At 42.0% G+C, this 27,082-nt stretch overlaps 1 protein-coding gene across 3 annotated transcripts in view; it reads left to right on the top strand.

Annotated features, from left to right (window-relative positions):
* Positions 1-12,940: 12,940 nt before the first annotated feature.
* The window catches only part of dtnbp1b (dystrobrevin binding protein 1b), a 29,858-nt gene continuing 15,716 nt past the window's right edge, over positions 12,941-27,082 (top strand). The window contains exons 1-2 of one of the 3 annotated variants that reach the window (XM_034600248.1): positions 12,944-13,064; positions 13,271-13,346. In XM_034600248.1, coding sequence (XP_034456139.1) covers positions 13,301-13,346 — 46 coding nt within the window. In that variant the 5' untranslated portion in view covers positions 12,944-13,064; positions 13,271-13,300. Of the gene's footprint in view, positions 13,347-27,082 lie in introns of all 3 variants that reach the window. The other 2 variants (XM_034600247.1, XM_034600249.1) reach the window with 2 other exon arrangements.

Raw genomic sequence — 27,082 nt, 5'->3', positions numbered from 1 at the left:
ATCTGCACCGAATTACAGACCTCTAAATATACTCCATGCTGGGAAACCAGTGAAAAAAACGATCCTGTCTCACAATGCAAAAGAAAGTGATTAAAAAACAATTTTGAATCTGCTCCTTTGTCCAGCGCCGCACCAAAATTGAATTGGTTCTCCCCAGGCCCCGACTGCATCCTTCCACCAAGTTTCAATAAAATCAGTTCTGTAGGTTTTGCATAATCCTGCCAAAGCTGCGACAATTCACATTCACATTATGAATAACTTCAAGTCACCAGGAGTTTACAATGCATCATATCTAAACATAAGAATAATTTAAAGTAGTACAAAGTAAAAAACAAACTTTTGGACTTCTTCCCAACAACCTTTTTTTGTTGAGCACATGAGGCAGCTGCCACATGTGCTGTGCGTCTCCACCAGTGACCTCACCACTGCTATCGTGAGGTTTTCTTTACACAACAAGCGTAATTGCAGCTGAGTAGATAACACCTGCTCCACATTCCCCAGAATGAACACGGAACACCTCCGTCCCCTCCGACAGAAGCAGCGTTCGCTTCGCTGTGCATGAGTTCACCGAGTCAGGAGGATGTTTCTAGGTCAGTGAAACAGACAAGTAGTAGGAACACATTTCAGATGCACTGTAGATTTCACATTTCTCTCAGGGAGCAGAAGTGTGTTAATGCTTTATTTAGCTGGGTCATCTGTCAGCTCATTGGAGCGCTCTTTTTCCTTGTTTCACGTTCCATCGCTTATTCATGAGGAAACCAGCGTGCCGGTGGTAAATGTTTAATTTCTTTAAATGAGAAATTTAGAAAGAACACTATTTTTAGCTGCAGTTGAACAAGGGAAACACAGTTCTTCAAAATGAGTTTGTGCCGAAATGTGTTTCCTGTGGTGAGGGGGAGTGAAGAACAAGAACATGTTATGTTTGCATTAAAATTCATAAAAAGGCTGCAGGGTGTAACAGTTAGGGAGTAACTATGTTTCAGTATTTACTATAGTACCCCCCCAAAAAACCACATCTACGTCAATTGATATTATTTGCAAACAGCTCTGAACAGAAACAGAAACATGTGAAAGAATTATTAGGATTAATTAACCTGTATTATATGGAGGTAAGAGAGTCAAAGAGGTAGGAGCAGTGCTGATGATGTGATTGAAAACTTTTTTTTCGAAGCTATACTGCCCTCATCAGGGAATTAGAGGAAAGAGCTGATTTGTTTGAAGGCAGGAAAAACTCTGAGCTGCATTCACATGATCTGACTGGTGGTTTTACAGTAAACAGCAATGTTATTAAACAGTTAAGGTTAATACCATTGCTGAAGTCCTGCTTGTCTGTGCATCTTTGGTACTCTGAGGCTGGATGTGTTTGAAAATGGGACGTATCCTCTGCTGATTAACTTGGCTTGAAAAATGGCTTGAATCCTTCTTTAGGAGAAATTGCGTTTATGAGTTGAAGGTGTGACGTTCCACTGAGATTCATTTTTTTAAATAGAGTTGCTAGGAGTTTTTTGGGGGGAGGGGAACATTTGAATCTTGCATTGTTTACCTCGAAGTTTACTCACTTGCAGTTGCAGATAGAGCTTGACAAGCTTATTAATCAAAATCGTCTTACAATAGAGCTATCTCACACAAGCTACAGCAGGTGGCGCTGCAGTCCTCAGAAAATGTTTTGTGCTTTCTTCCATCTTTATATGTAGTTTGTTGTCCTTCTATAGAAAACCCCCGGTTTAAATCAGGTAGTTATGGGATCCTTATTTTCATATTTCTACATTTGGACTGTGTCTCCAACTTGTTGCTGGATAATTAAAACACAGTTTTTAGTTTTAGTGATGTTTGTCACCTCCTCTGATGAGATGTATATAGAAATATGTGTGGAACTGGGGAATGCTTATATAGAAGTAGAATTTATTACACCTTAGCTGCTGCAATCTTAGACCGTCAAATCCCCCTCCTTCCTAAGACATCAAGCCACTAGATGGAGCCATTGAGCTACTTAAAACCAGTGGTCCAACATTGGCTCTTGAAAACCTGTTATTTCTATTTTAAAACAGTTCCAGATTAAATTGTACCATTGTGTTTTGGTGCCCTTACATTCACAGCTATTGTTAAAGGTACCAAAAAGTGATTACCGCCACTTTGGCTTAATGACAAATAATATTCACATATGTGCTGCCCTGTTCTACTATCCCTATGTGTAGTTGTCATGTGTGTAATTGCTTAAATACAGTTTTTCTTTCTAAATTAAGTGCAGTTCTTCAAATGTAAACTGAAACTTAAAATGCTTCCTCGTCTTTTGTGTTCAGACAGAAATCCAGGCTACACAGGATCTAGTTCAGTCTAATATAAAGAACTTAATTAAGAAGACGAATGGTGACTTGAGAATCACGCACAGCATGAATATGAGAATATAATCAAGTTACATTTTCTCTCCAGGAGTGAAACTTTCTGTCATTTTACCGAATACTGATATTGTATCGCACAAATTAAAATGTCACATTACAATATACCTCTCAAATGTGATGGGTGAATTGTGGATTGAATTAACTTTCTCTCACTGCTGTGACGCTGTTTGTGTGTGTGTGTGTGTGTGTGTGTACGTGTGCACCCTCAAACAAGCCTTTGAAAAAATATCCTAAGTTCCCCCAAATCTCCTCAATCCGTAGGGTCTATGCTCATAATGGTCCTCACACATATATAAGTACTATTACAAACAAGTGTGTGTCTGTCTCAGCATCTGTATAACCTCTGTCCATTTTTCCACCGTTTCTCACTTGTACATCAGTAAATGAACATCAATCGTGTAACGTGTGGTTGTACGTCCCCAGACTCCCTCTTCCTTTCACTTTGTGTCTTTCAGACCCTGTGCACATGTTAGCCTACGTGTGTGTGTGTGTGTGTTGCATGGTGTGTGATGCCCTGTGGAACAGACATGCAGGGCTTTTGATTCGGGCTGTGTCAGGGCAGTCTCAGTGGAATACGCCGTGACAGACCCTCTCTGGCTAAAGAAAAGCTGTAGACTGCTCGCATGGAGGGAGCGAGCCCCAGGGACAACTTTTCTTCTCGTTTCTCATTTTGCTTCGTCACATCACTCACACACTCTGCTAGAGTCTGTTGAATAAACACGCTCTCTCCTCCGCTAATATGGGAGCATGCACGGGCACACGTGCTCAGACAGACACACACACACACACACACACACACACACACACACACACACACACACACACACACACACACACACACACACACACACACACACACACACAGAGAGCGAGAGACACGTTCTTTTTCCTAATCTCTCCTGCTTTGAATGCAGACTTTATCCCAGCTGACTGAGTGAATCTTTATACAGCTTCTTTGCACACGGTCTATGGGGATGTTAATAGGAAAGAGTTGAATTCCCTGTGAGCCCTCCACAGCAGAGTGTATTGTATGTGCTGCCTGTGGATGTGATGCTTCAATAAACCCAAGACATGAATCCGTGGATCTGATTCCAAAACCTCCAACATCCTGCTTTATTCATTTGAACTTTTTCATCTGTGTTCATACATTTATCCTTGTGAAATGAATTAGAATTACTTCTTTAGACAGGTTGATTTGCACTTTGTTAATACAATTCAACCATACAGTTTAATAGATCCTCAATTGGGAGCTGTACGAGTCAGTTTTCTCCTGTTGTCCGCTGTCAAGGGAATTTGGATTCAGGAGGGGGCTTCAGCCAGGGACAGCCAGTGGCCAGAGGCAGCATGTTTTCAGCCTTACCATGTTGTCTGCCCCTCCGTCCCATTCCTGTGAACACGATATGTCAAGAATTCCTTGAGGGAATTTTTTTCAAATTTCATGCAAATGGTCAATTAGATTTAAGGATGAGGGAATAAATTGTATTGGTCAAACACCAAGGTTGCTTGGCTCATTGTGAACACAACATCTGGTGGAACACCACTCCAATCTGGCACAAATGTTCACTTGGACTCCAAGATGAACTGATTCTATTTGGTGGCCGAAGCTCAAACGTCGTGGTCCCGGTGACCTCATGTTCTTGTAGACGTGATATTTCACGGTCATCCACAGGAAATACCATTACATCTGTCACAAACATTCACTTGGACAGACTAACAGATCAGATTTGGGGGGTCAAAGGTCATGTATGTAACTGCTCTGGTTGGTGCAGGCATATTACAGCAGGGTGGTAATTTTGCTATAGTACTTACTGTGATTTAATTTGAATAACTGACAAGTGAAATTCAAAAAAAAGTCTAAAGACAAAAATAGGTCCACAGCAAAGATGCGTCAAGGCAGAGAGAAATGGATCCTCATCATATTTGACCAGCATAGAGTAATAAAAGTTATGTAACCCCTTGAATCAAATCGGAATGACTATCAGAGCATCTATTATGTAATTCTATCTGTCCCTGTGTGTATGTGGTCGGGGCCAAGCAGCTTCTTGACGTGGGCGATTTGTCTCACCAGCGACATGACACCAGATCTGACACTTTACTGGGCGTCTTGTCACATGTCGCACACAGAGACTGTGTCAAGAGTTTGACGTTTCTGTCAAGAAGAGAACCAGATGATTTCAGTTTGCCTGGACTCATTTCTCCTTTCAGAAAAAAAGATGGATGCTTACATCTACACCTAGAAACTGTTGTTTATCTGTAGACTTATTACATGATTCATGCAATCATGAAAATATGAGATGTACACGAGAATCTTAATAGACAAGATACCTGCTTCGATTCAGATGAACCTACTGCTACCGTTTAAATATAAGCAATGTTACATAACCCTGAGTATTGTTAGGCCCGTTGCTGAGCCAGTGGAAAACTACACTTATTGTTTAGCATTTGTTTCAGTATCATTTACCGATACACAGTATTTTGGCCACAGGTAAAAATTAACCTGACGCCCTGTCAGAGCAAGTGTTTTCTTTTACCTACACTAGATGGCGCTGTCCTGTGACAATAAGTGCCATAGCCAGGTAACAAAGTAATGTTTTGGTAAAATCTTTAGCTGATCAACTGAAAATTGTGCATGTTTGACATAATTGAGAAACATTTCTACAGGCCCCTTGATTTTTAGACTGATAAACTGTTCATCCAAGATAATGGTTTCTATTGATTTCATTATAGCTTAAAAAAAAAAGATCTAAGATGAACTTTGCGAACAAATTAAAATGGTAAAGATTCCTGTCTGTTTTTATTTTTGTCAAGAGTAAACCTATTATCACAGTGAGAGTTTGCCTGATTTAAATGCGCTGCACTGCATTACAGCACAATTATTACACATTTGACAGTAATGAAAGTGGACGCGTGATGGATTATCTATCTCGTGCCATCTTGAAGTCTCTGCTCAGCACTGTGCTGTTATGCAGTGTGTTGCCAAACAGTGTGTTTTTTATACCGAGCACGCACCTCTTAAAGAAAACACCTGCTCCAGCTGTTCAGATCTCTGAGATAAACAGACCTCTGCCAGCATGAGACTCGTCCAGTCCATGTAAACACACGCACACACACACACACACACACACACACACACACACACACACACACACACACACACACACACACTCTCCTCTGTTGTGTGGCCGTTCAGTGCGATATTGCTGAACCGAAAATGAAAACAAAGATGCAACATGTTGCCTACCAACTCGGTGCCATTAATCCACAGCTTCAAGTCATCCAGAACCGATGTCATTAAATTCTAATTAAACATGTTCAGTGGCTGCACAAGTCAGAAACCAATTAAAAGTAGCACAAGAGGAAACTCTGCATCTGGAAGTAGATTGAGCAAACCAATTCTCCTCTGGTTGTGTGAGCTGGAGGTCAGAATATTGTTTTGTGCGGCATCACAAAAGCATCAGGTGGAAGAAGTGGAGTAATAACAGATAAGATAATTCTCAGCGGAAACTTGAGGGCTTATTTATCCACAAATCATCGAGCTGTGCGACGAGGGTAATTACCAAATCCCTTTTTTCTTTTCTTGCTCTTTCTGTGACCCGGGACTTGTGTTAAAGAGCAAAATTTAAAGATACCACACTGCATTGTTAGGCTTGTGATATTTGCACTGATTTAATAAGCCTATTCGGGTTGTTATCAGCAGCCGGGACAAAGAGGAAACTGCAGGTTATGCATTTTTCATGAGCAATTATCATTTTCTCACGGTATAGTCACATTTTCCACCGTGTTTTGTACATACTTGAAATAAATTAGGCGTAAATCTGAGCGTTTGTGCTGTGATCGGCCTTACATAACTTTCAGATAAGGCGCTGGGCTGGCAGTTGCATCGCTGTCTGAAAGTCAAAATTAATTGATGCTTTAATTTCCAAATATAATTGATGTCGATAACAGTAAAAATGTCGCTCACATATGCATGACTTAACGAGCATTTAAGTCATGCATAACTGAGTTGTTCATGTTGTATTTATATATCTTGTCAAATCTTTACAAAAGAAAATGAGCCATTAGTCAACCAGTTATTAGCACAAAGTGTAATAGTTCATCAAAAAGGTTATCTTTGGCATGAAATGGAGAAACTTCAAAGTGATAACGAGGGTAGAGGCTCAAGTCGCTGTAGAGAGAGATGGTGTCACTGTAAAAAAACATGAGGGGAGGAGATTAAATGTGTAGGATTGAGTTCAGGATGTGGTTTTGTAGGGACGTGGCAGCAGGCCTCTGCAGGGAGGTGCTGAGTGGGAAGAGCTAATGAGAAAAACTTCACTCACAATCTGTTCTCTCTGCAAACCATGAGGCCAAGAAAACATTTAATACAGACAAATACAAATCTAAATTAATTTCATGCTTTTTACATTATAGCTCTTTTTCTTTTTTTTTCAGACATACAGTATAATGCTAATGCTATTGGATGAGCTCCATCAATCAAAATTCCCGGCAATCAATAGTGCTCGGAAAGACCAAAATCATAGCACCCACTCAATGCAAATGAAAACCTTTTTTAAGAAAGCCGAGTTGGCCCTTATCGCTAAACACACATCAATGTGGATTTTCATCAGTTTTGATTGTATTGCTGCACAACTCTGAGGGCCAGGTCATGTTTGTATCAGTGGGGAACCTTCACATCCCAGTTTACCACCAATCAGCGTGAGTGAGCGGCCAAGTACAACATTTGCTTTCTGTGGCAAATCAAATCGCACTGTGGATATGTGTGGAGATCAGCTTTAGTGAACTCTGGCCCACGACCTTCGCTTCGCATTCACGCACATGTGACCTTGAGAGATGCGTTTCAGATGTTCAACGCCAAATGTCAGATTGTACGAAACACTTTGGCACAGTAGAGGTGAGGTTTATAATATCGCAGTGTTGCAGTTTGGATTTTAAGATCACAGACTTATTCTTTATTCAATGTGAAGCAGTTTTTACCGGCCCTGTCCGTTTCATTACATCTTTTGTCTTCAGTCAAATCCACTGTTCTGAAAATGTTCGATACAATTTTGCTTCCCTGAACAGATTGTAAACAACACGCTGTCCCTTCTTCCCCGGTATTCTCAGTGGCTCACTTTCAGTGGAAAGGATGAAGGCTGGTGATTAACATTGGAGCCATATTGCATCCTTAATGATTCCTAAGTTAGTGTGTCCTCAAATTGGCCAGAGCAAGAACAGATGGCCCCACGGGGGGAATCTAGACACACGCTCACTGTGCCTGTGACAACTTTGAAAATTGTGTGTGTGTGTTGTGAGTCAGATTATGTCTCAACATTGGTGTATATATGAATGAATGTTCTCCGTGTGTTGTATTTCTCTTCCAGCATTTGCTCCTGCAGGCTATTGCTCTAAATAAGAATGTTCTTTTAGTCAGAAAGTGTGGTTACATAAGAATAAGAGGAACCAGTGTGTGTTTGCATGTTTTAGGAGTTGTGTATTTGTATGGCAACATTAAAACATACGTTATCTGTGGAGCTTGGCTCTTGGGAGGATGTGTGCATTTCTTGTCAGAGTGGATTTCCTTCCATCCACATCAAATGCAGCCGAGGAGACGTAAAGGTCTCTGTCTACTTCACTTCTGCTGCTCTTTTTCTCACAGCTGTCGAGTCACTGTCCTGTTTTTGACAGGACTGTGGCAGAAACAGTTACAGGTGCCGTAAAATGTGTCAGTCAACCCTCTAGCTCGGCGACCCCCCGCAGATGGGACCTGATGACGCGAGAGAAGCCAGACGACATGACAGAAGCTAAAATGTCGAGCATGTCGCCTCCTGCATGAATTTTCTCAACTCTGTCAAGTGCACACATGCATATGTGGGCACTGAAGTGAGAAAATACATGCACGCAAAAGTGACGAGCGGAGACAGAGGAGGAAAGAAGGATGACGTATCACAGAAAGCAGAAAAAGTTGATAGAGTTTAAGTCTAATATGATCGTGTTTCATTGTTTTTAAACATAATGTTGGAGTAAACGTACACTACTTTAAATTTACCTTTAATACATTGACATTCTGTAGCAGGCCGTACCTGACAAAACAAAACAAGCAGCAGTCTGTCTGTTTGATGAGCACAGACGGAGCAACAGGAAAGCAGCTGAGAGATGGATGGAGATAGATATGGCACTAATTAACATATCTATACATTTCCTGAATACTCAATGATGGAAGAGTGTTAAGTTACATCCAATTTAAAGGCAATTTTCAAAAATGACTTTATTGGGGTTTAATCTGTTGTAGGAGAGTAATTATTGAGACTATCAAGGTTTTCTCCTGGAGTCATTATATTACATTTTATTATATTCTACATTATATTATATCGTTCACTTTTCTATCTCTTAACTCTCCCTAGTTGCTTGTTCCACCCACTTTCCCCTGGATCCAATCCCTGCAGTCGCTGCCAACCCTTCAGGCTTCTCCCCTGCAAAACCCCTCTGTCTTTTTATGTTTGACTTCACTGGCAATGAGATACTCTGGGACTATGAAGCAGCACAACACTGCTCTTATTTTGTGGTGATGTCAAAGAAAGTGTGATCCAACAGGGGAAAAAAGGAAAACTAAAGAGAACTGGCTGAGGTGTCGAGTTGCCTGGCAACAACTTCCCACCTTTTGTACGAGCTGGCCTTCATCAGATTGCAGCAAAGACATTTAGAAACACTCCGGCATAAAAGTTAGTTCACACACACACTGAAGGACAAAACAAACTGCTGCAGAGTAATTGCAGAATAACCACATGCAGGGGCCAACTGACAATTGAATTTGGACAATGTCAGTTTCTTTTTTCGTTAATCGTGAGCTCTCTATTTTACACATTTAAACACTCACAGATGGGTGTATAAACTACAGCAGGCCACTCACGACCAGTTGTAAACTTGCTCCTGTGTGCAAATTCGCTCTGCCGCTGCAGGGGGATTGGACGTAAATCCAAGAGCGAGATCTCACAGAAGCAGTCTGAGCGTGAGGAGAAAGTGCTCAAACTGAAGCGCATTTGTGCGAGCAACAGTATCTGAGTGCAGACAAACTGTTCTGAGCAGGAGCGCAGCAGATTTGCACGCGATCACAGACTATTTGAGTGAGAGAGAGAGAGATGGAGCATTACCATATCTGAACATGAAATAATAAAATAATGGTACAACACACTCTTGAGGAAGGGGTGAAGGCAGTTGGCTTGTAAGTGGATGCGAAAGTTGGATACTGCCATTGTCTGCCATTCAGTAGCAAACACACTGCCGTTAGTACCATTAAGTGTTCATGTCAGCCTCTGAGGTGGAATTTAATTCGGCAATATCAGGGATTTCAGTGTCTCCCACTTGAGGGAAAAATAGTTGCCAAGGCTGAAGCAGTGACAGTAACATCTTAGTCCAGTGTTTGTGTCTAGTCTCACCTGTTAACATCCACATAACACAACACAAGTTGACAGTCTACTCAGTCTATCAGTGGATTTTTGGAATAGACTATTGCATGAACAGACCCAAGTCAGAAAAATAAGCCCTCTAGTGGTAGTTGAGCCTTCAAATCTATCCATATATATCCATCAGCCCACTTTAGTTTGTGTCATGTCCTCCACAATAACAGGTTCATCCCCACCACTCCTCATAGGAAAGTGTTTAGTGAAAGTCTTAAGAAGAAGCTCTCAGCTAGCCACCATTTGAAAGGGCAGCGATTTGTAAGATTACATGTTTTGTGAAGATAAATTTGTCCCAATTGCAGTTGTTGACATGAGACTGAAGTTTACTAACCAAAAGCTGAAAAGTGAAGTATGTAGGGAACCAATAAAAGCACTGATTCATCACATGTTTTACCATATATGCTTACTTTGGGTTAAATATTTAGGGAGATGAATACTCCTATTTTGTTTATTTTGTTTCCTATTGAGAGAATAGATTAGGTCAGCTCCCCAGTTAATTGTATGACGTCAATCACATGGCAGAAGAGACTGTTTGCCTCTCAACTCTTTTAGGCTTTTGGACCGAAAAGTTGAAAAGTTTATGGACAGCCTGGAGAATTTGGCACGTCTGCGCATAGATTACATAAAACCGAAAAGCAGAATGTCAGTTTCCAAGGCGACTGTATTTTTGTGTCTTTGTTCTCATTCTCATCTGTCGGTTCCCACAGTACTCTCTGCGCTTTTTATCAATAGAGGCCTCTCGTGTTGGTAAGTCCCAGTGATGCTTGGTTAAGTGGCAAATTGAAAACGTGGTAAAACAAAGTCATGAAAGTGAAAGAGCTGAAATAATGAAGTATTGTTTGCACAGAAAAAAAGTAGGAAAAAGTTAAATTTCCTTCTGAATCATAAGGATATGGATCCCTCTGTCTCTCTATGCATGCATCTTTCAATGTGCTGCTATATAAACTTTATGAGCAGTTCACAGACTGATGGGAAATCTCATTATCTGTCAGGCAATGCTGCTTAAAGGAACAATGTGTAATAATTTGCCATCTCTTGAATTCATACAACAAACAAATGGGGGGTAGCATATTTCCAGAAACTTGGGGAGTCCAGTCCTCTTATAAGAGGGAAGATTTGTCAGAAGATACCAGATGCTGTCCCTGTCTCTCTATTATCAATCCACTTGGCAGGGAAATATGAAGGGTTACTCTCCTGGGAATTTCACTCGTCTCTCCCTTCATAATTGTCAGACAAAGCTTAAAACTATTTCTATGAAGTAAGCAAACCGCATCTCTGCAGACTATTTCTAAAAAAGGTCTTATATCCATCATACCCCTGAACTCCCATCCCATGGCTGATGAATCAGACATTTGTCACCCAGTTCTTCGTTGGACAATCGCGTTTATGTACTGGTTGACATTTTCCTACTTGTCAAGGCATTATCATTCGTCAGTGGTTTGGAGTGCTGGGGATAAAGGGGATTGGATGTTGGCTGACATCTCTCACATTTCAGTGCGGGACTCAGGCAGTTGCTGGCTTTGTGAGAGATATGTAAGAAATCCTCAGTTAAAACCTTGAAATGTTTTTTTGTATGCATACTGCACGCGACCACAGCACAATTGGCCGCACATTGCACTCTCTCTGCAGAATTTACTGTAATAGTAAAAACACAGTAATGTAAGAGTATATTTGACAGGTTTTTAATGCATTAATAAAATCCTTATAAACTGTTATATTGTATTCAATAACAACAGTTAAAAAAAGGAGTCGCTAAGCAACACATACTTGTGGTCGTATTGTTGATGAGTGCAGTGTTTTTCGCTGGTTCGCGATGTGAGCAAAAAGCTTCCAATTATCAGTCTAGTGATTTGTCTTCTTGTGCTGATGTCATGTTCCAGGAGTCCACCCTGAAGTCCAGCTGGTGCACTTTTCAACCCTCGCACAGCCCATTCTGTGGCGCACTTATAATCAGCCATAGCTAATTAAGGAGCTTATGATATTTCTGCTCCACTCCCTGCAGTGTGACTCGTACAGCTGCATCCAGAAGCTGTTGATTGTGGCTGCTGGTGTTTGTATCTTCTGTTATTTTTTCCTCCTGCACAACGGCCCCTCAGGCATCGGGGACTAAGATGTGTCATAAAGATGAAGGCTGGAGTTGACATTATGTGGATTTAGTGTGTGTGTGTGTCTCGGTTGTGTGCGTTTGTGTGTCTGTGTATAAGCTCGAGGGTTTAATTTCTCCTCAGAGTGACTCACTAGACTTTTGTGACTTTTACTCATATTTTGTTTGATTGAAGGTATTTAATACATTTCCACCGCACTGATTCGAAACCATTTGGTGACACAGGAAACACTCATACTTTATGATAAATGCAATAATAAGAACATCCACAGTGCTCTATATCACTGGGTGCTGGAGAAATGCGCCTTCCCATCAATTCCATGCAATTTTAACAGTGGGCATCTCGGAGGAAAAGGAGAGGGGAGGAGTTAGTGAAGGACATTAGGGAAGGAGAGGAGGAGGTGGAACTGGGATGCTCTTCAAAGCGACATGCTAATGAGGAGGATTATTATGCCCCCTATCCCCCCCACCCCCACCCCTGCCCTCAGGCAATGGAGGCAGACGGGCGGCGTGTTGGGGCAAGCTTGTTTCGACTGTGTGGTGTGTGTGTGTGTGTGTGTGTGTGTGTGTGTGTGTGTGTGTGTGTGTGTGTGTGTGTGTGTGTGCATGAGAAAACCAGCAAATGGACTCTATCCACTTTATTAGGTACTCATCCCTGTTTATTATAATAGCTTTCAGCCCCTGATTCAAATAAACAGCAGAGGTGAATAAAGTATGCAGACTGGGTTAAGAGGCATGAGTGTGGCTTCTAAAGTCCGATGCAAATATTCATGGGTCATGGAAACATGCACAGCCACATGCACACAAACTCATAATGATCTCTGCTCCTTATTTCCCTTCCTCCTCACGCACACATCCTCTTTCCCACCCCATCTCCATCCTCTCTCCTCTCCTCCTCTTTCCCCCTCCTCCCTCGCTCAGCAGCAGCCAGTGGTATGCTCCACTCATCTTCGCTCTCCCCCCCCTCTCTCTCCCACCCTCTCTCTCTCTCTCTCTCTCTCTCTCTCTCTCTCTCGCTCCACGGTCAGCCTCGCCAGTCTTCACACCGGAGCTCGACACTGGTTCAGCAACGATTCGTACACGCACGTGTGTGTTTCTTGGCTGCTGGATTCCTGAGGACGCTCGGTATTCAGAGTGTGTGCGAGTTTGTCTGCACGAGAATGTGCGTGTGAGCATCCCTGGAGCATCTCTTGTATGGAGGGGCATGTGTGCAGAGTGAGAGTCAGTGTGAGGATGCATGGTGGGCAGGTGCTCTTGTGATCGGCGGAGTTTTCGGTGTGTACAATCGTTTTTGCTGTCTGCCTCCCCCCTTTTCCTCCCATTTGGCGGTGTCCTGTGAGGGCTAAAAGCCTCCTGCTGGGATGTCCACCTCGCCTGGTGCAACAGACGGGAGCCAGAGGAACTCCTGTAAGTGACTTTTCTTCTTCTCCTGTGATTGGGAGTGGTGATCTGTGTGGGTTTCAGTACGGGCAACATGTAGTTCAAGGCAACGTAACAGCAAATACATTTTATCATTCTTAATATGGATGTCACAAGTGAAATAAAGAATTGTATGTTGTTGTTGTGTAGCACTGCACTTTTCGTTTAGGAGAACATGATAGTAAAAGTACAGAGGGGGATATAAATATATTCTTGTGTGTTGCAAATGGGCTCATGATGGAAGGAGCACATGAGGAGGTGTGGACCGTGGGCGTCTGTTGGATCGTGCACGAGTTTGTTGACATCATCCCTGGAGCTTCTCCAGCTGTCGATCTGTTGGAGTCAATCGACAGCCAGGCCAGCTGTGTCTTTTCAGTAAGAGGATGTCAGTCACCAGTGTCAAACTGATGACTATTTAATTACCTCCGCCAAGGAGGTTATGTTTTCACCCCGCTCCGCTGGTTTGTTGGCTGGTTTGCTCACACATGGATATCAGTTCCTTAAATATGTCTAATTTATTTCATCAGGTGCCATGAATTATTCCCTGGTTAGTTGGTGAAAATCTCAAATGTGAGGTAGCAATTTTGGGGAAAGTGTAGAATCAACCACAAGACAATTATTGTTATGTTGAAGATATCATTAGTTTAAGATATCATGTTTGCTCTACTGAGTGTTTTATCTGGGAAAGACAACAGAGGATGAGTTTGTCAGTTTCTATGTTTCTGTTGAGTTATTGATTGAAGTGTGTTGGTAGCTACTGATGTGACTAGACAGTACAATGATTGTGATAATGGAACATGGCTTTATCGTTATAATATGATGTCTATCAGTTATTCGGTGAGTGAGAGTGTGTGGGACTACTCTGCGGTTTCAATGTTTGACTTCATTTTGGCCTGAAGCAGTGCACACACACAGACACACACACACACAGACACACACACACACACACACACACACACACACACACACACACACACACGCACACACACACGTACACATTACTGTACTGTAAGTGGGTGATTGATAAGATGATGTGACTCATTTGAACTCCTCTGAGAGCCCGGTGTGGGAACATACACAAACAGCAATTCTCTTCCACGCACACACACACGCGTCCACACACTGACGGCCGTGACTGAGGCACAGATCACATCTAGGAAAATGGGTCTCCTTTTATTGCTTTCATTATGATTGCACCATCCCCCTCCTCTTGCTTTCATTCCCCCTTTTTTCTCCCCCCTTACTGTGATGATGAGGATGTTATTTACTGCCCTACCCCTCATACCAACCCGCCTGGAAATGTGTGTCTGGGTGATGTGTCAATAATCACACACTTACACTCCCACATCCACGGCAGAAGCTTCTCGTGTGTTTACGACAGATTTTTCTTTGGTGATTACATCATTGAACACAAGCTTATTGTTTTAAAACTCCCATTGCACACAATTATCTCTAGTTCTTGGCTGCTCGGCTCTATACTTGACCTGTTTGTTCCCTGTCAAGATACATCCATCACAGTGTCTCAGAGCGGTGCCTTCACGTGGAAATATCAAGAGGCCGCAGGCTCTGATTACTGAGCTACTAACCATAAAGTTACATAACCAACTAAACCATCTGAGGAAAGACAGCCACGGCTAAACAACAGCTGAAAGGAAAAATGGAGATCAGTTGAATATGAGATTAAATTTTGTTAAATCATTTAATGAGTTGAGAGGGGTCCTTTTGTCTTTGACAACGCAGTAAATAAGACTATAAGAGTGCAATTGCATAATACCACACCACTTGAGACCAAAATAAACCATAGCTATGAACTATTTATGGACCTTTTATTTGTAAAGCAGTTATATTTTTAGCGAAAACGATCAGTGGTATTTTTAATCTGGCAGCCGGGCTCAGTGTAGTATTATCACAGTGTAATGCCGGTGCAGAGCTCGCTCCCCCCGGTAGTTAGTGTCCTCTGGAAAGGAGCAACAGCAGGCACCTGCCACCCAGATGGATGTGCTGTGTCATCACTTCTCCTGCCAAATGATTTCTTGTCTCACCTCACCTTTCTGCTCCTCACCCCTATTCTCCCCCATACCTCTCTCTCTCTCTCTCTCTCTCTCTCTCTCTCGCTCTCTCTCTCTCTCTCTCTCTCTCTCTCTCTGTCTGCGTCCCAACCTTCCTTTAATTTTGTGCCTGGTTGCTGCACACACCTGCTCTCTTTCTCTGCCGGTGGTCTCATTTGTTCCTCTCCTCCTCCTCCTCTCCTCTCCTCTTCTCTCATCTCCCCCTCTTCCTCCTCTCCACTCCTCTCGTCTGGTTTATCTTGGTTCACATGAAACTTTAATTGCATGTAAATCAAAACGCTGCAGATGTGATTAGGCTTTTGTGCTGCTTTAATGAGGGGAGTCTGGACTATTGAACGAGGGTACAGTAGCTCGCTCCTGCACTGTCTCTGATGGCTGAAGCCAAACTCAACTTTTAATGCTACCAGAAGAAATCCGTCTTTACTCCAAAAAGTAAGGTTTTCAGGGATTAAACAAAAAAATGTTGCTTAGAAGATTGGTACTCTTGAAGTTTTAGGTTCTTTCTCTCTACTCAGTATTTCAAAATCTATATAATCTATTGAGAAAACAGTGTTTAATGGTCATTACGATAATATCATTAAAGGTATATGTGTTTGTTGATGTATCAAGAGCATTGTTTGGCTGACATTTTAAAATGGTAATTAACATGCACTGGAGTTATTCTGATAACAAATTGCTAAGTAGTGGATAAACAGGAAAGGTGGGAGTTTCTGAGATGTGACATTTCGAGGCAGCAGCACAGACGGTGCTCAAGTTTTTTTATGTTCAAGCAAATATTTTCCTGTGCTGAACAGCACTTACTGTGCAAGAGACTTGATGGCTGTCAAGTGAAAATGTTTAATTCCTGTGTTGATCTTTTAACCAGGGACTATATTAACATGGACAGCAATTTCCCAGCTCTTGACCTTATTCTGAATATGCCATTGATTATGATGTTAACATGAGTTTCTAATAGACTATTCCATTAATTTCCTGTTTACATGTTACAGAGCATAGTCTGATTATTACTCACGTCAACATTACGACCTACTTGTTTACCCTCGAAGACGTCATCAAGCAGTTGATAACTGCCGAACAACCCTTTTCACAGGGGAAGCACATAATTAAGTTTTATTCTTATTCACTTAATGTGAATTTATTTTGGGGCCTCTCTCACAATAAGAGTGAAGTCAGAAGATGATTATCTAAATCCACCACATATTTGTGTTATAATACTGAGTCCTCTTTTCTATATTTTCAGTATTCACAGGACCCAAGGTTGAGTTAGTAAGAGATTGATAACAACTGGAGGAAGGTAATATCTCTGCGAGAGGGCACTCTGACTTTCTTGGAGACAAAAAGAGAAAATACAACAAAGGTTTGGCGAGATGAGTCAGGGTAAAGATGTATTTGTCCAACGTGTAGACTAATGGTATGTGGGAAGATTTTAATAGTTTTTTATGAAACGTTTTTGCAAGGACAACCCTGGTGCTTAAGACTTCTGCTTAACATCATCATTCTCCAGAAAAAAACTGAATTCCTCTGCTCTGCAAGATCTCCCTCCCAGTGTGTGTTTGCGTGCTTGTATATTTTAATGCACACATTCTCCATGCACCTTTCACTCATGTAACTTAAATGGCATTCGGCTGCAAATTAACATACTCGAACATTACACACATAGCTTGTAAACACAGACGCTGTGTGATAATTTGCTTGTTCGTCTTGTCTGGGAAACAACTGGAGAAGGTTAAGACCGAGTGTGATGGTATTAATTATCTTTAAAATTAGATCTGGTTCAAGAGATGAAAGACTCTCTGCTGTCAAAGGATAAAGTCAAGGACAGAGCGTGACTCGATTTTCACGAGACACAATAATCACATTTTAACCTTGACTGACTCCACGTTTTTTTTTCTCCATTTTGTTGCATGTGACATGAAACAGTAATTCAGTCCGTTGCATTAAGTGTCGTGTGAAAATCGAGTCTTTGTGTAGCATCCGATGTTACATAACCGATGCATGTGTGCAGTTGCATAAATCCTGTTCTGTCCGTTCATGCACATACCCACAAATATGCACACACAGAAGTGCATAAATTGTAAACACAGTATTTTTAGCCGCAGTGGTTTACTATCGTAGTGATGCTAATAATCCGTCCTTTTGTTTTTGTTACTCACTTATTCTTCAGGGTTACATGTCAGCTTTAAAATTGGAATTCACAGTGTTTCCTTCCCTCCCTCCATCACTCCCTCTTCTCCTTTCTTCCAAGCAGCGTCCACCGGGCTGAACAGGTGGACAAACCTCAGATTATGTAATCTCAGCTCCTAAACCTCACACTGTTTACTGCGCCTGTGTCTGGGTTTCTCATGATGTCTTCACACTGAGATCATCTTCGTTTAATTAGATAAGGAGGAACTGTCTCGCGGCAAAGATGATGCTTGCATTCAGAGTGTCACAAAGAGTGCAACAGAAGTAGAAGGGAAGAGAGGAGACAAAGGGAGGAAGGGGGACAATGTGAGACTGAGCGAGGGGGGGGGGATGCAGAGGAAATTGTTGGGTAGAAGAAAGCAGAGGGAGAAAGAGAGGAAATGAACAATGAAGAAGGAAAGAGGATGAGAGCGAAGCGAGCAGATGAAGAAGGGAGCAGCGCAGCCGAGGAGGGGTAAAATAGAAAGGGCTGAGATAAACAGGTGGAGGCTGAAGGAGAGTGGGTGAAGAGACAGAGAGTCAGAGTGAGTGGAGAATAATAGACACAGGATATTGATGAGGAGGTGGAATCAAGAGGACTGAGCCCAACAAAGCAGAGAGAACAACAGGATGCTTTTATTCTTCTTTAAAATCAGGGACAGAGGAAACTGAAAAAGATAGGAACTTTTCATATACAGTAAGTGCTATAATTTCATCTTTAACGGACATGTACAGAGCAATTTATTGGGAACACATGCTTACTCATGATCTCAGTGATTCCTGATCCTGGAATGCCTGTTGCTTTGAGCATTTCTGAAACATTTTCATGAACAACAGCATCTAGAGTGAACTCTGAATGCCATAAAAAAAGGAAAGCTAAGATCCAGTGAGCGGCAGATCTTTGGACAGAAGCTGCTTGTTGATGAAGGTCAGGAAGGCCTGGAAGATTCTGAATAACACGGAGGGGATCCAGATTTTTTTTTTTTTGTGCACAATATCATGAGATAATGCTGAAAAATGATCTACGAGCAGCATAATAATAGCAATTAAAGGGACAATAGTGACTGGTGTATGATTTCACACACACGGTTAGAGCAGTGGATTTGTTTTAACTGTGTGTTCCAGTTTCTTCAGTGGGTACAAGTGAGAGTGAGAGGGATGGATCTGAATTGAAGATTTCATACGATTTCAAACACCCCCTCAAATGAGCCTGGGGAGCATCTAAAACTGGAGGGATGAAATGACTGAGTGTCTGAAACCATACTGCACACACACACACACACACACACACACACACACACACACACACACACACACACACACACACACACAGATTAACAAATACCCCAGCGTATTTCATAAACATCTCTATAGATCAAAATTCTAAATCTATTTGCTCGTCGAAAAAGAAGCAGTTACAATCTGTGTTTCATCCTGGTCTCAGAAACTGTGTTTTCTGTGTCTGTGTGATGAGATGCACAGCAGGTAGGTTATCGCTTTTTCCCCCCTCCTCTCCTCCCACTCTTCTGGGAAATGGAGAAAGAGAGGATGGGGAGAAAAGTAACAGTGTGGTCAGACAGCCAGAGACTTGCTCTAATTAGGTCCATGGTTGAACAGAGAGTATTTACAGACTCAGACACAGAGGGAGTCTGTTAGAGTTAATACTGACAGCCACTGTGAGTTCAACGCTTCTGCACGTAGACACGTCACCATCCTGCTTATGCGTGTCCTTGTACGTCTGTATCTCTGCTGCATACACTGGAAAATGAGTTTTTCCATGCTGGTCTACATGCTGTGGTTTTCTTCCTGCAACTGCCACGTGCTGTTCAAGTTCCTGCAGCTTCCTTTCCTTTGCCTGCACCCCCACCCCTCTGTCCTCCAGCCCCCTGCCTGCTGCCTTATGTAAGGGTATATAACTCAGGTCAGGCAGAGACAGGTAAACCTCTCAAGGTCCTTTCATTTGGACTTGGGGTCATGGACCACACATCTTCTCTCTCCTCGTTTTTTCCTCTCTTGTCTCTAAAGTTTCATATCAGAAGCAAAAAGTGCACATCTGTATTGTGCGTGAGGATGTCAGCGATTGTGTCCGTTCTTGGTCATTTCCCCAGCTATTTTCATGGTGCGTGTGTATGTGTGCATCACACACAAAAAACTAAAGGAGACGGCAGGGCAGGTTGGTGTGGGGGGAGGGAAGGCTTTCCTGCTGTGTGCCAGGTGACTGTGTGTGGACCAACTAGAAGTCAGGTACAACAAAACAACAGATGGACTCACAACACAGCATCATCACTGGGCCGCTAATCAACTGGGGTTTTTTCTACCCAAGATATGATACTAACCATTAGGTAAAAGCTATCCGTCTTGTGGAATGAACATGTGCACTACCTCATATTGGCAATAACCTTTGCAATATATGTAAATAATGAAAATATATCTAACTTTAATCTCCTATTCTTTGTAAGAAATTGGTCTAATTGGCACATTTCTCTCTTTTATTCTGGTTTTAAATGGACAAAATATTCAGTGAAAAAAGATGATAATTTAGAGGTGAGTACGCATAACCTGGAGCTACAAGGACATTGGTATATATATATTTGGACAACAGCACTAAACCACATGATCATGATGCAGCAGCTGCCCAATAATACAGGGATGCTCCAGGACACGGAGCACACATGGGGCTTTAGAGAAAGAAAGTGAAATAGTGAAATAATATAGGGAAGATGATATCAAAGAGGAGAATATATGGAGTTAGTCATACCCAGAGGGGTTGTGTGTGTGTGTGTCTGTGCTAGAGAGAGAGGTTGTGTGTGCATGCGTGTGCAGTTTTGTGCGATGTTGCCTCATCTCTCTGCGAGCGCTCTGTGTAACGTTCCCTCCCCCGGCCAAGATTAGGCTTTTAACAATTCATGCTGGGTCGAACAGGAGGGCGCACTACGACTGCAGATAGATGATGGAGTGAAAAGAGGGAGAAGAGGATCAGTGAGGGAGGGAATGAAGGGAAATTGTGAGAAAACATACAGAGGAGAGGAGATACAGAGCTCGGCAAAACCAAGAGATTTGGCGGATGGATTTTGATATCTCTGTCAGGATGGAACAAAAACAGCCTTGAAATATTTAGTGTTAGAGTTCAGCACTTATGAAGAGCACATGCTCTCTGTCTGAGGGTTCATCCACAGAGCTGAATGTGTTGAGTTCTTAAAAGAACAATTGTCTGGATAGAGTGAGTATGACACCTTCTTATGCTCACATCATAACCACAACACCTTAATGTAAATAACTGGAAAAGACAAAATAACTTCTATGTTTAAAATAACGTCCAGGCCGAATAAGAAATGTTTTGTGTAGAAACATAACTCTTTTATTTTTGTTTAGGGGTCGGCTTGCATAGCGACTTGGGGACCGCACATTAGTGGGAACTACCCAAAATGACAGAAATATTTATTTGACGTTTTAGTTTGGTCCTTGTCCAATCCATTAAGATGGAGGAGGCAGGATTTATGACCTATACTGCAGCCAGCCACCAGGGGGTGATCGAGAAGCTTTGGCTTCACTTTTGGGGAGCCCTCGTGTTCCGTTCTCAAAAATTAATTTAGCTGAGGTAACTGAGGTAGGCACCTTTATCTCCAGATATCTGAAGTCCACAGAGCTCTCTCAATTTTGCTGTTGTGAATATTTGAGCCATATGGGAAATGTTGTATGAATATCTGGTAACTGTGCAGGTCATTGGAGTAAATTCATGTTCCAAGAACCGACTGGAAAAGAGGAAATGTTGTGTCATTGTCCTGCTGGAAGTAGCTATTTGAAAGAGAATAATGTAGCCACACACACACACATACACACAGAATATCTTCCTCTCTTAGGTCGCTACAGGATGACAGCAGATCAGCTCTTGGGGATATGAAGGAATGACAATTGTATATTCATACAATAGTTCCATTATCTCAGTTGGTTGCCTCTTAACCCATACGTCTGTACACACACACACACACACACACACACACACATCTCCAGCAGCAGCTGCAGCTGGAAGCTTGTCTGTTATTGTTGAGCTGTGTCAGTGGGAAATGAGGCTGCTAAATAAAGGCACAGGTTGGAGATGGCATGGGGCCCGGAAGGAGAAAAAAAATCTGTTGTTTCAGCCGTGAGAACCGAAGAGTCGCGTTCAACAGTGAGATGGCAGGCCTGACAAATACAAACTGATACATGGTGTTGCAGTGCAGCACTGTCCCCTCAGGAGAGGTTTGTGGTTTTGAACCTGAAGCCGGGTGAAGTCGGCATGTTCTCGAAAGGCCCATACACTCTCTCAAGGTGATCTGTCTGATTAAATTAAGTTTAAATAATAAAACAACCCTGTTGCACATATGTCAGAACACCTGCCTGAGATTTTTACTCTGGTTGAGCAAGATATTGTGCTTGTAAACTAATCTATCATTTATCAGCTTCCTTATGTGAACAGACCTGCAGAGGGGACTTGTACATCCAACACGAGTACTAATGAAAGATTGATCACAGGTAACGTGTGTCGGCCTGTTCTGCACGGAGGGATATTTATACAAGATCTTTCAGGTTATATACATAGAGTATGTTAAAAGAGTGAAAACCTCTAACTTTATCAAGGTTAATATAATATGTACTGGCTCAATTTGACCTTTTTCCAAGGAGATGTATACGTCTATATGCTTTTGTCAATGGGCTAACACTTAACTGTACTTGTGTAACCCCACAGTCTCTCGCTTCCTATAGAAGTTTGTTAGAGCAGTTGTTCATATTTAAACACGTTTTTCTCTTCTAGAGGAAACCAACAAGGTGATGTTCCAGGATCTTAAACCCAGTCTTTAATAATTTGCCATGTATTGTTTTTTACCACATACAGTATTCTGCGCAGAACTCTGTCTCCTCACGTCAGTGTAGAAGGGAGGCAGCTTCAGATGGATGTCATCTCATGTCTCTGTCTCCTCTATCTCTCCCCCTCTCTTCACTCTCCTCGGATCTATCAAATAACAGAAAGAGAAAAGGGTGAGCAGGTCGTTCTTGAGCGATGTCTTCACAGAAGACTCGCACTGGGTTTGGCTGATTTAAGGCTGTATTTGTTGTGGTGTGGAGAAAAAGGAGGAGATTTCTTGCATAATGCATCAAAGCCTGCAGTGTGAATGTTTGAGAAACCTGAAATATTCACACCCCAGCGAAATTGTGTGTGTGTGTGTGTGTGTGTGTGTGTGTGTGTGTGTGTGTGTGTGTGTGTGTGTGTGTGTGTGTGTGTGTGTGTGTGTGTGTGTGTGTACTCATTTTTATTACCTCTTTAGGACCTTTGAGAGTGACCATGTCAGGACCAGTAGACCTAATGGGGACCAAAGCCTGGTCCTAATAATGCCTGCATGATCAATATAGGCAAAATCAAAAGTGTGTGTGTGTGTGTGTGTGTGTGTGTGTGTGTGTGTGTGTGTGTGTGTGTGTGTGTGTGTGTGTGTGTGTGTGTGTGGATAATGTGGAGGATAATTTTGGCCAGGTTTCCTAATTTTTAGGCTAATGCACAGTCATCAGTACGTTGGCCATCGCTGAACAAGACATCAGCCTTATCGCTGGGATTAAAACCCCCTTCAAGGCATCTAATTAACCTGCCTCTTATCCTCATTTTTCTCCCTCTCCTCCTCCTCCTCCTCCTCCTCCTCCTTTTACTCCACATTCAGCCTCGATTAAGAGCTCACACAGATTTTTGGTGATGTAAGCTTTTTTAATTGTCTCTTGGGGAGCAGCGAGATTTTTTATGATCTCTTTCCACTAATGCATGATGACATAGCTGTACTACATTGTATGTGCATATGGTAAAGGTCTTCGTGGAGGTAATAAATTGTATCCAGCCCCGCTCTAGTTCGATTCCTTGTTGTCTGCTGCTTAGTTGGTTGAACTCTTGATTTATTTGGCAGCGCAGGGATTATTTGTCTCTCATATTTATCTCAGAGTGCAGGAGCGAGTTTGTCATTGTTCAGTACGACACATTTAATCCCTGCTTGAGAGTTTAGCTGCATTTGAATGACGAATGAATCAGGACTGGAACTACAGAATTTTGATTAGTAAGAATTAAATTTTCACATATTAGGTGACATCACTTACCAGCCAGGCCTCAAATATTAGTTACGCTGCAGGAAATTTAGGAGGACGGTGAAAAGGTAATACTTTTCTTACATGCATATTTACTATTTATTACATATATGTTTATACTGTTTGTGTGTGTGTGTGTGTGTGTTTGTGTGTACGTTTACATCAATATTTATGTGGTATTTCCTTGATCTCATTATTATTTCCATCCTTGTAGAAGAATAGTGGTTAGGAAAGGATTTACTCACACGCACTCTGGAGTCTCCAATTAACCGAACCCCAGTCTGCATGTATCTGGACTGTGGGAGGAAGCTGCAGAAAACCCCTGCAGACTTGGGGAGAACATGCAAACTCATCACAAAAAGACTGAACCGGGGTTCGGAACCAAGAACCTTCTTGCTTTGAGGCGACAGTGAGCCAACCACTGCAGCACCGGGCCACTGTGCATCTATTTGCACGCATCTATTATTAGATGTAAATGACAGTTAATTACTCACACTGTAGACCCCTGCACCGGAGCCTTCATCTGTGGCATATTCACTAGAAGTGAAGCCAGATTCAGTCGGATAAAACGATATCCTGAAGAGTGAAGAGTACATTTCTTTCTGGCAAACTATAAAGTTGTGTTTGCAGAGGAATGTGCAGGGTGGGTGGTTTGACCGGCTTGTGAAGAGCTGAGAGACCTCTGAGATCATGTAGTCCCCCCCCCCCCCTCATACTCTGTCTCCTTGATGGATGGAGCCTCTGTTTGAAAATGTACTGTCAGGTGCTGTCAGATAAAACAACCCACTCTATCCTTCTCCTTCTCCTTCTCTCTCTCTCTCTCTCTCTCTATCTCTCTCTCTCTCTCTCTCTCTCTCTCTCTCTATCTCTGTCTCTGTCTCTGTCTTTCTCTGTTGCCAGTTATCAAGATACTGGTTCAAAGCCCCAGAGCCATATTAGCCATAATATTGCGTTCGATGATCACTTGTAATTGAAGGTCACCAGGCTGCAAAGTGTTTTTACTTAAATTCTATCACCGGAGCGAAACCAATTTGTCATCAAAAATGTAACACATCTTTTAATAGTTAATTTGTAACTTCCATTATCCCTCTTATACACTCAAATCATTATCAGTCTCTGATACACTGGTGCAAATCCCAAGTCTAATTATTTGCCAATCTTTCACAGAACCAGAATTTTATATTTTGGTGTTCAAATACACGTTTATATATGAGGCATTTGAGACATGGCGGCACAATAACCAGCAAAATATCAATGTGTCTATTGGGCTAATTTTCTGCACCAAGCAAGATTTTAACACTGAGAAAGTTTCAGTCGAGGGCCAACTCGTGAAAACTTTGCAAAATGTTTAATATCTTGGTTCTTGATTCTCAGTCGAGGTTCTTTGAAAGCACAAAGTTTGTTTTTAAGAAATGCTCACAGCGACTTTATCTTCCCAGAAGACTCGTCTAGTGGCCGGGGAGTCACTCAGCAGATTTACAACTTGTCTACAAATCGGTTGTTGTGAGTGTTTTAACTTTTCATCTTCCTGCCTGGCCACTAAGCTGCAGATCCAAGAACAAACTCTTCAGGATTGTGTCAATGGCAATACTATATTATACTATACTATACTATACTACAATGCATACACTATGTGCTCCATGCCCTTTATCTCTTGTGCTCTTTCTAACCAAGCGGCCCCTGCTGGTGCAAACTTGTTTCTCCGATCCTGTGTGTTGTGTGACAGCATGCTAACATACACACACACATATTCTACGCTTGAATATACACGTTTTAAAAGGCCAGATGCCTCGCAGCCATGTTAATGTTTGGAGGTAAATGTCAGCGAGCGGTGGGAACAGAATATGTATTCACATCGGCTACAAAGAAAATATTTTGCTCACATTCCCCCTCCATCAACTGTGCTTCAGGCTCTCCTACCCACAATATTTTGATTTTGAACTCATTCACTTTGGAAACAAAACAAACTGGCAGATATGGCTGCGATAGAACAAGTACAGCTACTCATTGTGTTTCTATGTGCATCAACAAGGCAGTTCTGGTTAAACAAGTTTGAATGTCTCCAAGCATTTGAAAGTATAATACAGAATCTCTTGCATCACCGTTGATGTAAATCTGATTTAAAAATGGTAAAATGATAAATGCATGCATGAGATTCAGGAAGCATGTGTGTATATTTGAATAGCAAATGCACCCAGAGAATGTGAGCACCTGTGGCCAAGGGAGGTGTGTTCAGGTGCATCGTTGGGACAGAGGGTCTCAATGTACATGCTTCATGCGTTTAGATCATTCAAATAGAGCCAACGAAGTCAAACGAGCTATTCTTTGAGGTTTCCAGAGGTCATGTCAGACTCAGGTTATCTTTGTCCCTCAAAATATTCTGCATTTATTTATTTGCCGCCTCATGAGGCCCAAACGTTTGATATTTCCAGTGCTTTTTTTAACTTCAAAGCTGGAATGCTCAGTTAGCCTCTTGGGTTTCTATCAAATCTATAGCTTTAAGCTCTTCAGATGATACGGACTGAGGCTGAAGTTAAATCCCCTGCAGTGCATTCACTCTTTAATTGACAGAATCTCCTCAGGGTTCAAGCATCAGCAGCATTAGCTGAGGAGGGCAAATGTTTTATTTTCAGGAAACAGTGCATATTAATAACAACACAAAGGTCACATGTTTCAAAGAGTTATCATGATGTAGACCATATCAATCAAGTAGAATTAAAACATAGATAGATAGATATAACCATAAACATCAGTGGGACGGTAAACAAGGGTCTGTAATGGCAAGTAGGAGCACTTGTATCACATTTATCTTTTTTTTCTTTTTTTTTCAGTGGATTTTTATTTAATAATAATAGTTAATGATAATAGCTTGATTAATAGTACAAACATGATATTATTCCGAAACATTTTAACTCGAATAATAGATATTAAGGACATTTTTTAAAGAGCTCAGCACATGTTCAGCTTTTTCTAAACGTGTCCAGTGAGGTTTCAGACCTTCACCCCCTCTCACATCTAATTGGTACAGTCCTAATCCCGCTGTCATCTACTGTGGATGGTCGAGCAGTTAGCTGACACCTCCGATTCGCTGCTAGGCCCCGTCGTGATCCATCCACTTTATCCATTAACGTGCATGTGTGTGTGTGTGTGTGTGTGTGTGTGTGTGTGTGTGTGTGTGTGTGTGTGTGTGTGTGTGTGTGTGTGTGTGTGTGTGTGTGTGTGTGTGTGTGCGCACCTACGTTCCAGCCTGTCTAAGCATTTTGTCTTTCTACCCCTCTGTTCTTTCTCCTGGACTAATTGGCAGGCAGGTAAACAACATGGCAGCTTGTTGTTTTGACACTTTAGCGAGATGCCTTCATATATAGAACCAGTCAAAATTCATTTACACGATCA

The sequence above is a fragment of the Hippoglossus hippoglossus genome, chromosome 11, assembly GCF_009819705.1.
Source record: "Hippoglossus hippoglossus isolate fHipHip1 chromosome 11, fHipHip1.pri, whole genome shotgun sequence".
Taxonomy (NCBI): Eukaryota; Metazoa; Chordata; class Actinopteri; order Pleuronectiformes; family Pleuronectidae; genus Hippoglossus; species Hippoglossus hippoglossus.
Note: the sequence above shows the minus strand (reverse complement) of the source record. Positions and strands in the feature narration are given on the sequence as shown.